The 13,222-nt window shown below is 57.4% G+C and overlaps 5 protein-coding genes across 5 annotated transcripts; 1 reads left to right on the top strand and 4 right to left on the bottom strand.

Moving 5' to 3' along the window:
* Positions 1-238: 238 nt before the first annotated feature.
* Positions 239-2,375, top strand: BCV69DRAFT_299873 (RNI-like protein; the record flags this gene model as incomplete). Its single annotated transcript, XM_025494378.1, has 2 exons — positions 239-1,102; positions 1,185-2,375. 2 exons carry the CDS (start codon positions 239-241, stop codon positions 2,373-2,375), a joined length of 2,055 nt encoding a protein of 684 aa, XP_025347289.1.
* A 197-nt stretch (positions 2,376-2,572) lies between these two features.
* On the bottom strand, positions 2,573-4,044 carry BCV69DRAFT_220550 (hypothetical protein). The gene is made up of 3 exons (XM_025489817.1): positions 3,585-4,044; positions 2,898-3,536; positions 2,573-2,815 (listed from the first exon to the last, which is right to left on the bottom strand). The coding sequence occupies exons 1-3, from the start codon at positions 3,975-3,977 to the stop codon at positions 2,771-2,773; spliced, it is 1,077 nt and encodes a 358-aa protein (XP_025347288.1). The 5' UTR covers positions 3,978-4,044; the 3' UTR covers positions 2,573-2,770.
* A 111-nt stretch (positions 4,045-4,155) lies between these two features.
* BCV69DRAFT_283661 (hypothetical protein) lies at positions 4,156-5,653 on the bottom strand. The gene is made up of 2 exons (XM_025492789.1): positions 5,019-5,653; positions 4,156-4,945 (listed from the first exon to the last, which is right to left on the bottom strand). The coding sequence occupies exons 1-2, from the start codon at positions 5,592-5,594 to the stop codon at positions 4,232-4,234; spliced, it is 1,290 nt and encodes a 429-aa protein (XP_025347287.1). The 5' UTR covers positions 5,595-5,653; the 3' UTR covers positions 4,156-4,231.
* An 815-nt stretch (positions 5,654-6,468) lies between these two features.
* On the bottom strand, positions 6,469-8,442 carry BCV69DRAFT_220498 (hypothetical protein). Its single transcript, XM_025489816.1, has 2 exons — positions 7,735-8,442; positions 6,469-7,650 (listed from the first exon to the last, which is right to left on the bottom strand). The coding sequence occupies exons 1-2, from the start codon at positions 8,317-8,319 to the stop codon at positions 6,511-6,513; spliced, it is 1,725 nt and encodes a 574-aa protein (XP_025347286.1). The 5' UTR covers positions 8,320-8,442; the 3' UTR covers positions 6,469-6,510.
* A 67-nt stretch (positions 8,443-8,509) lies between these two features.
* Positions 8,510-13,048, bottom strand: BCV69DRAFT_313320 (hypothetical protein). Its single transcript, XM_025495021.1, has 3 exons — positions 11,680-13,048; positions 11,514-11,585; positions 8,510-11,436 (listed from the first exon to the last, which is right to left on the bottom strand). The coding sequence occupies exons 1-3, from the start codon at positions 12,630-12,632 to the stop codon at positions 8,784-8,786; spliced, it is 3,678 nt and encodes a 1,225-aa protein (XP_025347285.1). The 5' UTR covers positions 12,633-13,048; the 3' UTR covers positions 8,510-8,783.
* Positions 13,049-13,222: the final 174 nt, after the last annotated feature.

The following is a 13,222-nucleotide window of genomic DNA, read 5'->3' as shown; positions in this document are numbered from 1 at the left end:
AGTGGCTTCGCGTCCATTTGATTTGAATTTCCGAAGGAAGCGGAAGTGGACTCAAGGCGGGGCTCAGTGGCGAAGGCAACGAGGTACAGTGCTCGCCTCGATGTCACTTCTTCCTCCTTTCTCAACCCCGTAGCAACCACAACAGAGCATCTCTTCGACGTACAAATCAGCTCAGTACAGTGGTTCTTATCGTCCTACGTCACACTTCGAACGGCTTCCGTTGCCCCTTTCCGCGACCATGTCGGACATTCGAGGACCCACGTCCGCCCTCACCTCGTTCCTCCGGGACAAGAACATTCGCATTCCCAATGCCAACCGCTTCCGTCGTAGAGACGAAGCAGCAGCTGCAGCGGCTGCAGCAGCAGCCGAGGCCGCCGATGGCGGCGTTACTCAGAGCACTCAGGACACACTAGACGGAGCCGTCGCTGCCTTGCAGGCCGAGGCTTCACGAGAGGCTGGGCCCAGTGGGAGCTCTTCCCCGGCAGCTGGAAGCTCTCGCACTGCCAAGCGCAAGGCTCCAGTCGCTTCTGGTAGCGCTGCTCCTGCCAAGAAAGTCAAAGCTGTCAAAGGCCTATCTATGAACTTTGACGAAGAAGATGAGGACGATGAGGAGTACATAGGCACAGGTAGTGAGGCTGGAGATGCAGATGATGCAGATGAACAATACGTACCTCGTGCGACACGTAGGAGGGGCGGTGAAGTAGCTGCGCCTATAGCAGAGGCTGATGAGGAGATCAGCAAGTGGTCTGCTATCCAGCAAGGTGTCGAGGGAGGACCTTCTAGGAAGCTCACTGCGACTGGCGCAGTTGACAATTGTGCTGGCTGCTCGCGCAAGTTCTCACTTACTGGCTACACCGTCCAGACTGCCTCGGGCGGCCTGTGCCACAAATGCGGACCCGAGTACAACAACTGGCAGATCACCGGCGGAGGGGCAAGGACAGCCCGAAGCAGCGGCTCAGGTAGCCAGAGCCGATCCTATTCAGTCTTTGATGGCGCTGGTCCTTCAGGCAGCAGGAAGCCTGCCCAGAAGAAGAAGAAAACTACCATCATCAAGCCTCAGGACAAGAAGGAGCTGGCAAACTTGCAGTCTATGTGCATCAATGTGAGTGTCTCTCTGAGCAAAGCGCTGATGGTGATTCGGCATGAGCTTATGCTTCGTTCCGCCCGCCAATCCCTCTCAACAGATCATCTCGAATTACATTGAAGACGTTGAGGCCTTGGGAGGCATTGGCAGACAGAGCATCGACGCCTTGAGCAAGAGCATCTCAAAGAATCGTCGCCTCACGCCTCAGACCGTACAACTCTTCCTCGAGCCTGACATCACCAGTCTTTCCTTGTACGATTGCTCTAAGCTCGACAATGACTCTCTCGCAAGCATTGCGACTTTCTCTCCCCGATTGCAGACCATCAATCTCCAGCTTTGCGGGCAGATGGGCAACATTGCCCTCGACGCCTGGTCGACCAAGATGCACGATCTCCACAACGTCGAGCTCTATGGTCCCTACCTCGTCAGGATCGACGCCTGGCATCGCTTCTTTGAGCGCATTGGGCAGCGCCTGAAGACCTTCAAGATACGCGAGTCGCCCCGTTTCGATCTCTCGTGCGTACAAAAGATGGTCGAGCACTGCCCGAACATCACGGAGCTGGGCTTAGCACAGATTGGTCCTCTTGACGGGAAAGCCCTAAAGCCACTGTATACTTACAAGAATCTACGCTACCTGGACGTGAGCGACCCCGGTGTCTCTGGACCCGGAATCCCCGCAGAGTCCCTCAAAGACGACGATTTGATCGAGCTGCTATCCCACGTCGGCGCGAGTCTCGAGGTGCTCCACGTGGGCGGCAATGTTGATCTCAGCGATCGCTTCGTCCTCGAAGGAGTACTCCGCTACTGTCGCAACCTGCGCGAGCTCAACTTGAGCCATTGTGAAAAGATCGAAGGCGACTCCCTCACGATCCTCTTCGATGTCTTCTCGGCTAGAGGCGATGCTGGACTGGAGAAGCTCGTCCTGCGAAGATGTATCCAGACGAGCGACGAAGCCCTGCACGCCGTCATTACGCACTCTGGCCACTCCCTTGTTGAGCTCGACCTGAACTCCTGCGACAAGCTCACAAAGGATGCCCTCAAGTCCCTCGCCCGCGCACCAGAGACTGTCGAGGGCGAGAACGGTGGCTGTCCTCTCTTGGAGAAGCTCGACTTGGGCTTCGTTCGAGCGACGGACGATGATACGCTCACGACCATTGTGGATGGGACGAAGAAATTGCAGGAACTCAAGGTCTTCGGAGATAATAAGCTGACGGACATGATTGGTAGCACGTCACGCTGCCGTATCATTGGTCTTGAGAAGCAAGCACTCATTGCAAAGAATGTCAATTGAGTACCGCGCTGGCAATAGCGGCAACAGCGCCATAGAACCACGAGGAAAGACACACATCATATACATCCAGTGATACCTTTGGAGAAGAAGAAAGAGGTGTCAGGCCGCTTCCCATCACATCAGAGCCTTTCACCAACACCACGTTGGACCTTCTGTCTATATACATGACTCATTGCGGCTCAAAGGTACCAACGATTCATTGTCATTTGACGTTTCCCTTCATAGCTTCCCCACACAGACTGCGCTTTGTTCCTTTTCTCGCTAACAACCGCAGCGCCATATAGACAGCCTCTCCCAGTCGATCAGTGAATGACTTGAGCGTCACGTCTGACTCAGAGTGCAGAGATCTGCGCCTCTTGGCAGACCTGACATGAGGACATGTATTTGAAGAGTCCTCATGTCCAGGAGAAGGGCCAGACAGTCTTGTACACCGCGTCCATCTGGGTCATCAAAGCGGGAATGAACTTACAGAGTCAGTAAATGTACCTCGTTGACGCTCACTGCCTGTCCAGCTCGACTCACCCTCTTGCCCACCCAGGTCAGTCCCACACCTTGCCCTTCACCGGCCATCCCGCCGCCGCTCTTGGTGAAGAGATGGCTGCCAGCCTCCTCGTCCCTCACAATACCCCAGAAGCCCAGCAGGACAAGTGCAGAGCCCACGAGAGCGGGCACCAGAGGTCCTCGTTTCCTCTTTTTCTTGCTCGTCTGTCGAGTAGTCACATCACTCTCACCCAGCCGCGCTGCTGCCGCCGCCTTCCTAGCCTTGTACTTCAGACCCCACCTCCTCCCAATAATTCCTGCTCCGCCAGCTACATGGTATGCAGCTACTGCCGTGAGGGCTACCATCGATGTCGTGTAGAGATGTGGGTATAGAGTGGCTCCGAAGTGGACAAAGGAGTAGTCCAGCTCTGAGGGGGAGAGGGAGTTGATGGGGTATGAGCTGGAGAGGGGACGCAGCCTATGGAGGGTGAGGTGTGAGAGGAGGAGAGGGAGGAGAGCGTAGGCACTTAGGGTGTGAGATGATGGGAGGGAAGAGGAGAAAGAGAACCAGCGTGGGGCTCCTTTGGGAGACGATGAGGTGGCATGGGCCGGTGCAGGGAGCAGTGGCTCCTCGCTCGATATGCCTGCCGAAGCATCCTCCCCGGCCAGAATAGCCTGCTCCTCCTTCTCTGCGGCCTCGCGTACTGGATCACTCCCAGTCTTCCCTGCTGTCCGCCGTCTCTTGCGTGCAAGATACACCATGATTCCCCTCTTGGCCACCGAGCTGAGCACATGCAGCAGTGCCGCTCCCCACACAACAACAGGCTCGCTGAGTGCTCCCTGGTAGTAGACTCTCCCCAGGAGCTGCCATCTTGAAGCTGCCTCTGTACACCCAGCACTTGCACCCGCACCTGTAGCGGTGGAGCTGGTCAAAGTGTTGAGACCGAGCCGGAGTGTAGAGGCGAGTGGGGCGCCGAGGTGCACGATGAGAAAGGAGGAGAAGACAAGGGCGGAGATGTGAGAGGTCGTGGTCAGGGTCGGGACGAAGCGCGCTAGTACCGATGGTCGCGGGGCCGAGGGCGGAGGCGACCGTGAGCTCGCTGAGCTCGAGAGACTAGTCATGGGTCGATGACCTGCTCGTCTACCAGACTGCAGATACTTGAGGTAATGACAAGTAGCGTGAAGGACAGGAAGGACCATGTTCGCAACACTTCCGCTGCGAAATCAGATTTCAAATCTGCGCACGGACGCCCACAAATCACAGCCTATCGAGCTCGTTGCGCAAAGGAGACACAGATACATAAGCAATAGTGCGTTGATTGAGGTACCATTGATACAACTTCAGACTGTTTTTCATCTGCTTCCCACCGCTATGGTCAAGGCGTGACTCCCGTACGCCGGAGCAGGAAGCACCAGTGCCTCACCTCTGGGGCATGCACATCCTTCTTCCCATTTCCATCACCCGGCGCTTCTACAGACCACTTACTCTCCACCTGCCATAAAGCTGTCAAGGACGTCAGCTTGCCTGTCTGTTCCGCCTCAGAAGACATTGACAGCTTCCGACTTTCTGTCTCCAAGAAGTCAAAGCGAGTAGCCGAGTAGCTCAAGGCAGCCCAGATGCCGCCCGGTTGGGTCACTGCTGCAAGATTGTACGCCAGCATCTCTACTGGCTCTAGCACTATCTCGTTGGGGTCCCGTATCTTCCTTGACGTCGGAGGACGAGATCTGCGATATCCATTGAGCTCCTCGTACATTTCCTCCTCTGGCGCTTTGACCGCCCACCCATCCAGGAATGACCAGCCAGAAGTCGAAGCTCCCCCTGGCTGCCGCAAGCTCTGGGGCAGCAGCACAAAGTCGGGTCCGGTAGAAATTGCGTCCGCCGTCGACTTGTCGTAAATCGCATCTACTATCAGCTGTTGCTGGGTCTCCTGTCCTGGAATCTCGGGAGAGGTGGGAGGTAGAGGCAAGACGGCGAGGAGCGAAGGTAGAGAGAGGAGATCGGCCACGACGTGCTGCATCTTGACGTCCCCGAATCGCTGCAGCTCTTGCTGGCGGGTTAGGACGAGGGACGAGGGAGCGTAGTCCAGATTCTGCGGAGAGATAGACGGAGGCAGGGTGTAAGTGAATGTCAGAGATAGCCTGCATTGACCTCAGCATACACACCATGATCCGTTCAAGGGCCCATGGTCTCTGCTGCAACTTCCGGGTGCGGGCTCGCTCCTCCCACATACCCCTCATTCTACATCCCACGTCCGAGCTTCCGCAGCCAATGTGCAGCACCAGTGGTCCGTCTTGATGCCCGACCGCTTCTACACCTTTAGCAATTTCTTGAGTGCTTTTCCCCACACCATCGTTGACTCGACTCCTTCTCTCGAGCCCCTCGACTAGGCGAGTGAGCAACTCCTCCCCCGCCCCAAGCCACTCGAAGGCCTCTCCCTCTCCCTTTCTCTCTCCTTCCTCCTGGCCATTTACTTTGCCAGAATGACCATCTACCTGTTCCTGCACTGCTGACGACGGCTCTTTCTCGTCCCTCAAAATCGAAGGCTCCAGGGAGAAGCGCTCCTCCCAATACTCCCTCGACCAGAAGTCGTCTCTCCGTGGACGTCGTCGAGTCTGCGCCCGCCGTTGAGGCTGAGAGCCCATTGAACTTTCTCCTGCTGCTGCTGCTGCTGCTGCGATATTGCTGCTGCTCTCTCCTGCTCCGTCGCTGGGGTTGACACCGCAGCCAGGAGTGGCCATTGCAGTGTTCAATGTCTACAAGAAATTGAGCAACTCGGGAGTGAAGATGCGGAAAGAAAGGCTGCACTGCACCATTGCAGACTTTTCTTCTTGAGGAGCACTTCAAGAGCTGGAATTTTCGCACGGGCCAACGGGGGAGCGGGAGAGGTTTTCGAGCATTGGTCGTCATGAACGGAAGCGGTATTGCAAAGCAATGTAAAGAGTACGGAGGAGCGATACAGAGCAGAGGACACAAATTTACGACTGGGCAGGCTGACGTTGGCAGCAGCTGAACTAGGGTCAGACCCATCTGACCTCAGGAGACCTGATACCCTTCAGTCTTGACATCTCCCCGCCTCTCCGCCTCCCTCAAGCCTACCCATCCTTCTCCATCCTCCCGAATCTCATTCCCAGCCCCTGCAACCCTCGACGGCCCCCCTTGCTCATCAGCTCTGATTCTCACCTCCCTTTTCCAGACCGGCACCTCCTTCTTCGTCTCCTCCAAGATCCACTCTGCAACTTCAAACGCCCTGCGTCGGTGTGGCGAGGAAACGGCAATGAGGATCGAAGATTCCTTGAGGGCCACCGGGCCGATGCGGTGGATGAGAGCGATGCGGACGATGCTCAGTGGGTTGGTAGGACGGGAGAGGGACTCGTCTGCTTCGTCGGGGAGCTGCAGTGTGCTTTCTTCTGATGATGAGGGAAAGTCGGGGGAGAGGACCACCTCCTTGAGCGAAGCCTTGATTGCGGCCTTGTCTTCACGGGAAGCAGGCTGCGGAGGCCATTCCTCGGGTGGGCAGGCCTTGGCTCGAGAGACAATGGAACGCATAGTCGCCAGGGCCAAGGGGGTGTAGGCTTCGTACTCGAGACGAGCGACGGAAAGTGTGCGGCCTGGAGGGAAGGCAAGAAGCGCCCGCGGGTCAATGTACTGCGTTTCCTATTGGCCTCTCCCTCTCTGTTCACACTCACCTTCCTCTTCTCCCTTACCAGCTGTCCGATCATCCCTCGTCATCCCCAGAAAAGCCACGACTGCTCCGGCCCACCTCGACGAAACCTCCTCGGTCATCTTGCCAATATCCAGCGGCTCATACGTAATCTGGATAATGTCACCGTCCGTTTCAGAGAGAGGAATGTAGCCTGCTGGGCAGTGAGGATATGGCGAAGAGTTGGTCGGATCAGCAGGTAGTGACAGGGGTAGTGCGTCCTTCGCTTCTGCTGATGCCACTGCTACGGACGATGTGCTAGAGCTAGCTCCAGCTAGACTGTTGAAGACGCCTTTCCTCTCATAGTCCCAATCCTCGACGCCGATATCGATCTTGGCATACTTTTGCAGTCGCTCGACGAGGGGTGCAGGATTCTTGCTCATCGTTGCGCCCGTCCTCACGCCAGAGTGGATCTTCTTGTCTCCATTCTTCCGATCAAAAGCGACGAGCAGACTGACTTCGGAGATGACGCGGGAGGTCATCAGGTAGCCAGGATCGGCTTTTGAGGCCTTCCATCGGGCAACGCTAGCAGCAATGGGCGTCCGCTGTTGTCCGCCCTTGACGTCGTCCACCGACTTCCAGCCTACGACGAGCGTCTTCATGTTCACAAAGCCGTCTCGCTGTGCCTTCTCAGAAGGACCAGTACCCACAGGTACGAGCTTGGCAGATAGACTCCGCACGAGGGCAGAATTGGCCATCAAGAGCGCCACGATGCGTACCGCCGAAGAGGCGATGATGGCAACCAACCAAGAGATTGGCGAGGGGGCTCTGGCTGCGTGTACCAGCAAATCGACGAACTGGAATGTGGGGCTGTACTTTGTCTTGCGGTCGTCGCTGTCTGGCTCCACATTCAGTAGAGCGGCGGTGTGGTAGACAGCTCGGGCATTGTGGATGCCGAGGGGATTGAGTGCTCCGTATCCATTGCACTGTGGCAGCCATTGGGCATAGCGCAGTAGTATCTCAGATGTAGGCTTTGGACTGGAGGACGATTTGTAGAGAGAGTCGCAAATGGCGGTGGGTTTCTGCCACAGCATCTGCCATGGATCTGACCCTGACACCATCGATCGCCAGGAGGCAAGAGTGCCACCGCTTGCCTGCGAGGGTGAAGAGACAGACGCGATAAAGGGTCAGCATACACAAAAGCTGGACAATAGCGCTGGCCATCTCATATGACTCACTGAGCCCATGACGCTGCCTCCAGCGGTAGCCTCAATATGACCGACCTGTGCTCCCTTCTTCTCAGCGTTCTCCAACACCCGCCTCGCGCCAAGGTAAACGGACAGATCCGCCGGCAGCGAGTCGTAGCCCACACTAGGCAGCAGCGTCGCCCCACTCTTCTTGGCCGTCTCGTGCAGCTTCTCCACAAGGTTCTTGTTGTACAGGGACTCTCCGCTCAAATCAGTGTACGAGACACCATGTTGCGCACAGAGCTCAGCGAGGTGGAATGAGCCATAGTCCGAATAAGGCCCCACAAGATTCATCACCACTCTACTCTGCTTGACCATCTTCTCCAGTCCACCCTCCAAAGGCTTGGACGTGTCCGCCTCAATGATGCCCACACTGGCGGGGAGAGAGTACTTCTGCTTGAGCGAGTAGAGTTTTGATGCAGAACGACCGGCAATGGCCCATGTGAAGGCGCCAGAGGTGAAGTCGGGATGGTCCACGAGGTGTCGGATGCAGAGCTGGCCGACGAAACCAGTTGCGCCGAAGACAGTCACGTCGTATACGCCGCCCTGTGGTAAAGAGACGGCTGTGGACGACATGATGAATGGGAGGTAAGCAGCGAGGAAGGAAGAGAAAGGAGCTGCTATCGCAAGGTGAAGGAAGATGATGAGAAAAGACGAGGAAGAAGGTTCGGAATGAGCCTAGATCTTCCGTCGGGCTCGTCCGAGCCGGCAGTCCGCACTGCGCCTCCACTCCATCTTTCACAGGCGCACGCGTGACAAAGGCTATGAGCAAATGTAGAAAGGGCCTGCTTGTATTTCCTTGTTTTGCGTGAGGGTGTGTGTAACGCCGAGATGGTAGATGGATACATGAGTGGATAGAGTGGGTCGCCTGATGAGCGCAACTGCGACAATGATCATGTAACTTCTCGAGATGATTCGATACGTGGGTAAATGCTTCTTCCTGCCTCGCTTCGCTCCCTAAAACCCTATACACTCCTTGCCTGCTTTTCTTCCTCCTTTTTTCACCTTTGACTTTCTCCCTTCTAATTCGTGCCTTGTCATCACCTTCCTTCCCCTGCCAGACCCAGGAGAACCTGAGCCGCATCCTCCTGTCGCTGGCGCTGTTGCACCTTCGTAGGACTTTCGACACCACCGAGAGCTCGACCGCGGAAGCCCGCGCCCTTGGAAGCTTTCGACTCCATGGTCATCCCACCTTCCTCCTCGATGAGTTCATCCAGCTCCGCGTCACCGTCAACGAAACCAGAGTCGTCTGCATTGGACCAGGCAGGCGCTTTGTTGCGGTATGCGCTTGTCGTGGGCGTCTGAGGGGGAAGGGCGCTGCTGCCCTTGCGAGGGCTGCTTCGGGAGGACCTGCGCAGGGCGGGAGCAGCCATGCTTGCGTCTGATGCATCCTCGCTGGAGAGGGAAGCAAGAGAAGGTAGCGCTCCTCGGCTCTTCTCACTCGCCAACGCTGCAGCATTGAACGTGGGAGGGGGAGGGCGAGTGGGCTGCGACTTGATCTTTGCAAAGGGTACCCTTTGTGAAGCGCCTTCAGCGCTTCGGAAATTGTTCTCTTTCGCATCTTTGCCACCCTCCGCTCCCCGACGCTTATCGCCTCGCAGACTGGGTGTCGCTCCCAGCATCGATGCTTCGTTTCCGCCTTTGCCAATGGGACTCCAGGTCGATGCAGGACGCTGCGTGACTTTGTTGCTGTTGGATTGAGATCCCCTAATGTCCCTTGAGCTCGAGGGCAGGTATCGACTCGCGTAAATTGACGATCCTGCTGAGCCGCCACCGAACGGTGTCTGCAGAGCAGCACCATACGGCGTTTGTCCGCCACCTCCGTAGCCACCGGCATGTGTCAAGCCCAGGGTGAAGGCCAGGCTTCGTGGAGTCATCTCTCGTCCCCCGGAGCCTGCATCTGCGGAGAGAGAGGGGGCGTTCATGGTGCCAGATCGGCTACCAAGCGAAGCGGGCGCACCCTGGTGCTGGTGACGGCTTGCCATAGAGCTCGGCAGCGGTGTGCTTGCGTAAAGCAGCGATGGGTGAGCCACAGCCCGCGTGAGCGGGGTCTGGTGGACGTCGTGCGCACTGGCGGATTGAGCTGACACAGAGCGACCAAAGGCGCGCTTGTTGACGAGACCCGAACGAGGGGTGCCGAATGTCGACAAGCCATTGGCATCGCTGATGCTCTCGCGATGCTCCGTGGGGGCTATATTCTCCTGATCTTCACGTGGGACTTCGGTCGAGGTCTCGACGCGGCTACTGCGTCTGCCTTTCTTCTTGTTTGCATGGCTTCGCAGCTCGTTCTCGTCGCCAGATTTGCGCTTGTGCACCTTGTTTTCTACTGACGCTGTCCTTTGAGCAAGTGCCTTGTCTGGCGCAGCCGCAACGCCAGCTGAGGACGGCGTTCCATGGCGGGATACGTGAGCGAATGGTAAGCGTGGTATCAGCGTGTGGGGATTAGGCTTGGAGCGGTCCCTGCTCGCAGCCATATCTAAGGAAGGCATCGACCTCCTTCCCTGCGAAGCTGGGCCAGAAACAGAGCGAGCCCAAGGTCGAGCCGTCATGTCGCTGAGAGCATTCGACTTTGGCGGGAAGCACTCCTCCCCTTTTGCTTGGGCTTTGGCCAGTCGTCGATTGGCTGCAAGACGAAGCGTGCGCTCCTCGTCTTCTTCAAGCAGATCGACAGTCGATGTGTCCTGACGAACGTCAGATGAAGTACCACTCGAGCTGCTTGTCATCTTGGCTAGGATCTCACGGCTATTGCGGTCGCGCTGCGCGGCTTCCTCCAATGAAGCCAAGTCTTCCACTTCGCAGGTCTTTTGCTGGCGCGGCTGGTCATCGTTATGCGTCGAGATGAGTCTGGCCAAGACAGGAGGCAGACACGTGCTCATTGACAGTGACTTGATGAAGGGACGCTTGCGAGGAGGCGACAGTACGCCATCGATGCAGGCACGACCGCCTTTGGAGGTGCACAAAGACTTGAATCTCCGCGCAGAAGAGTGGACGTGGCGACGGTAGGCCTTCTCGATGGCAGTAGTCGAAGACGAGCGAGTGATGACTTGATCCATGCTAGGTCTGCTGCTTTGGACGCCATTTGCGCTGACACTTCGACCCAAAGTACGTGGCCGGTCGGAGGGCGACGTTGACGCGTTGGCGGTGACCTTTGCGTAGCTTCCGACATCTGGCTGCTCGTCCTCGTGACAACTGTCAGGCGGTGATATCGGCGGAAGCGAATCATTGCCGAACACGAGATCTCGAATATCCCTCAACACCTGGCGGGGCTTGCCTTTCGCAAGGGGTGCAGCAGGTGCATCCGAAATTTGCAGACTCGCTACCACTGGGCGGTTCTCCTTGTCTTCTTCAGTCTCCTCATCAGTCGTGGGAGGCGACATTGGCACCAAAGAATCTGAGCGCGCGGTACTTTTGGCTAGGCTGGAAGCCAATTGAGCCCGTCCGTCGTCACTCTCTGGCGACTTCCTCTGGGCAGAGGCGACGTCGTCCAGAGACGGAGGCCATCGCTGTACTTTAGAGTCGGGTGCGGCAGCAGCTGCGGCAGCGATGATCGATGTGACGTTGTCGGAAACAGAACGAGGGTGAGCTGACGTGGCTGCACTAGGAGACAAGACGGCTGCGCCTTCGCTAGAGCCAAAGCGACTGGCGCGTTTCCGCTCTGCCTGTCTGCGGTTCTGGAACCAGATGGAGACGGCTCTGAGAAGGTCGAGATCGGGTGTTTAAGACATTGTTAGGACTCGACTCCGTACACTGACCTAGACTGACGTGCTCACCTAGTTGTCATGCCAAGTTGATCCGCAAGCCGTTGTCGCGTAACCGAATCGGGAAAAGCAGTCTTGACGTAGCTGCGAAGCGCGACGAAGCGGGGTCGATCGGGATATGGAAGTTTTCCGTCAGCGTATCTGTGGGGTCGGTCTCGATGGCAGCCTCCATACTTACATGGCAGCCAGAACGTCTGCTTCTTCTTTCTTCGTACGCCGCCGCCGCTTCTTGCCCGATGCGTCTTCACCATCTGGCCCTTGGTGATCGAGGGGTAGCGTCGTTTCAGATGCCTGCGACGCGTCGGCTGTGGTGTCCACGCGAGTTGTGTCGGTCGAGGTCTCAGCTTGGTCAATGACTGCGTCGCGAGCTGCCTCCTCCTCCTCCTCTTCTTCTTGGTCATTCGCGTGACTACTTGAGGCCTGCCAATTCGGACTTTGCAATTGGGCGGGCTCAGGCTGAGAGAAGGCGAGAGAGGGCTGCGACAGCCCATTTGTGAACAAGACCGCATCGTGTTGAGCTCCGTCTCTAAGCAGCCGGAATGCTCTGGCAGTCGACTCTTCGTTTGTTTCTCTCTCGTCGTCGCAGTGGACAACGAATTGTGAGGCTCCTGCTATCCGCTGATGTGCTTTTGGCGAGGCGAAGGTGTCTGTCCACGGTAGCCTTGCCATCGAGCCAGACAGTCCAGAAGGCGTGCTTTGGGAGGCTCGTAAGCTGAGCATACCGGACGCAGCTGCTACATCATCGTCCTCTCCGAAGGCTTCTTCTGGCCGGCGTGGAGTCCGGAGAAGAGGTGTCGCGTCGCGGGAGGCCATGGTGGCTGCCGCGTTGACGTCTCGAGGCGCCAGGGGTGAGGAGGCTATTCTGCCTGCCCTCACATCTGCTAAGCTGTCGATGCTCGAGACTGAGCGACCATCAGATGAGCGAGCCTTGGTCTGTCCTTCGAGCGGGGACGAGGTTGCATGAATGTATGCAGAGATGCTGTCATCCGAGTTGGGGTGACGTGGAGTCTCGCCTTCGGAGCCAGTGGCGCCTGCATCCTTCTTGCGATTCGATTGCAGGGTATCGCGACCATTGTCCGTGTTCGATGCCACCACGCCCGATTGATCGAGACGCGGTGGTGAGGTGGTCATAGCTTCCGGGGGCGCAGGGCGGCGCGGCGGAAAGCGGGCTGGGCGCGTGGACGAAGTGGTTGGTGATGTTGGGTGGGCCCTGTGGTCGTCTCAAGTCATACAACGAAAGCGGTGAATGCTCAAGGTGCTGATGGAATCTGCTTCTGGCGCGAGGGTGAGCCGCGGGGGAGGGGTCCGAAGGCGTGGCTCAATGGCGTAAGAGGGAAGAGGTTGACGAGGCTGGTGTGGGTGATGGAAGCAAAGCAGGGGGGGGGAAAGGACCGAGGCGCACGAGGGAAGAATCTACCACCTGCCACACTACCTCGTGTCCGGCAGCTGCTTGTGGAGTGTGAGTACAAGTATGGATAGATGGAAGAGGTGCGTACAGGGGGGGCGTGAGTGAGTGTGTGTGTGTGTGTATGGGTGGTGTTCGGTGGTGAGTGCGAGTGGTGTGAATTAAATTGGTTGCGCCTGCGCCTCGTCTCTGCGCCTCGCGTCTGCCGCGCCTGTCCCATTTCGGTCACGGGCCGCCAGATCATGTCGGGGCGTGAGCGTGCGTGCGTGTGTGTGTTCGTCCGTCCGTCGTGCGCGTGGCCCCCCTTGGCGGTGCT

Source organism: Pseudomicrostroma glucosiphilum (assembly GCF_003144135.1).
Source record: "Pseudomicrostroma glucosiphilum strain MCA 4718 unplaced genomic scaffold BCV69scaffold_9, whole genome shotgun sequence".
Classification (NCBI taxonomy): Eukaryota; Fungi; Basidiomycota; class Exobasidiomycetes; order Microstromatales; family Microstromataceae; genus Microstroma; species Microstroma glucosiphilum.
This window is presented reverse-complemented; position numbering and strand designations above follow the sequence as displayed.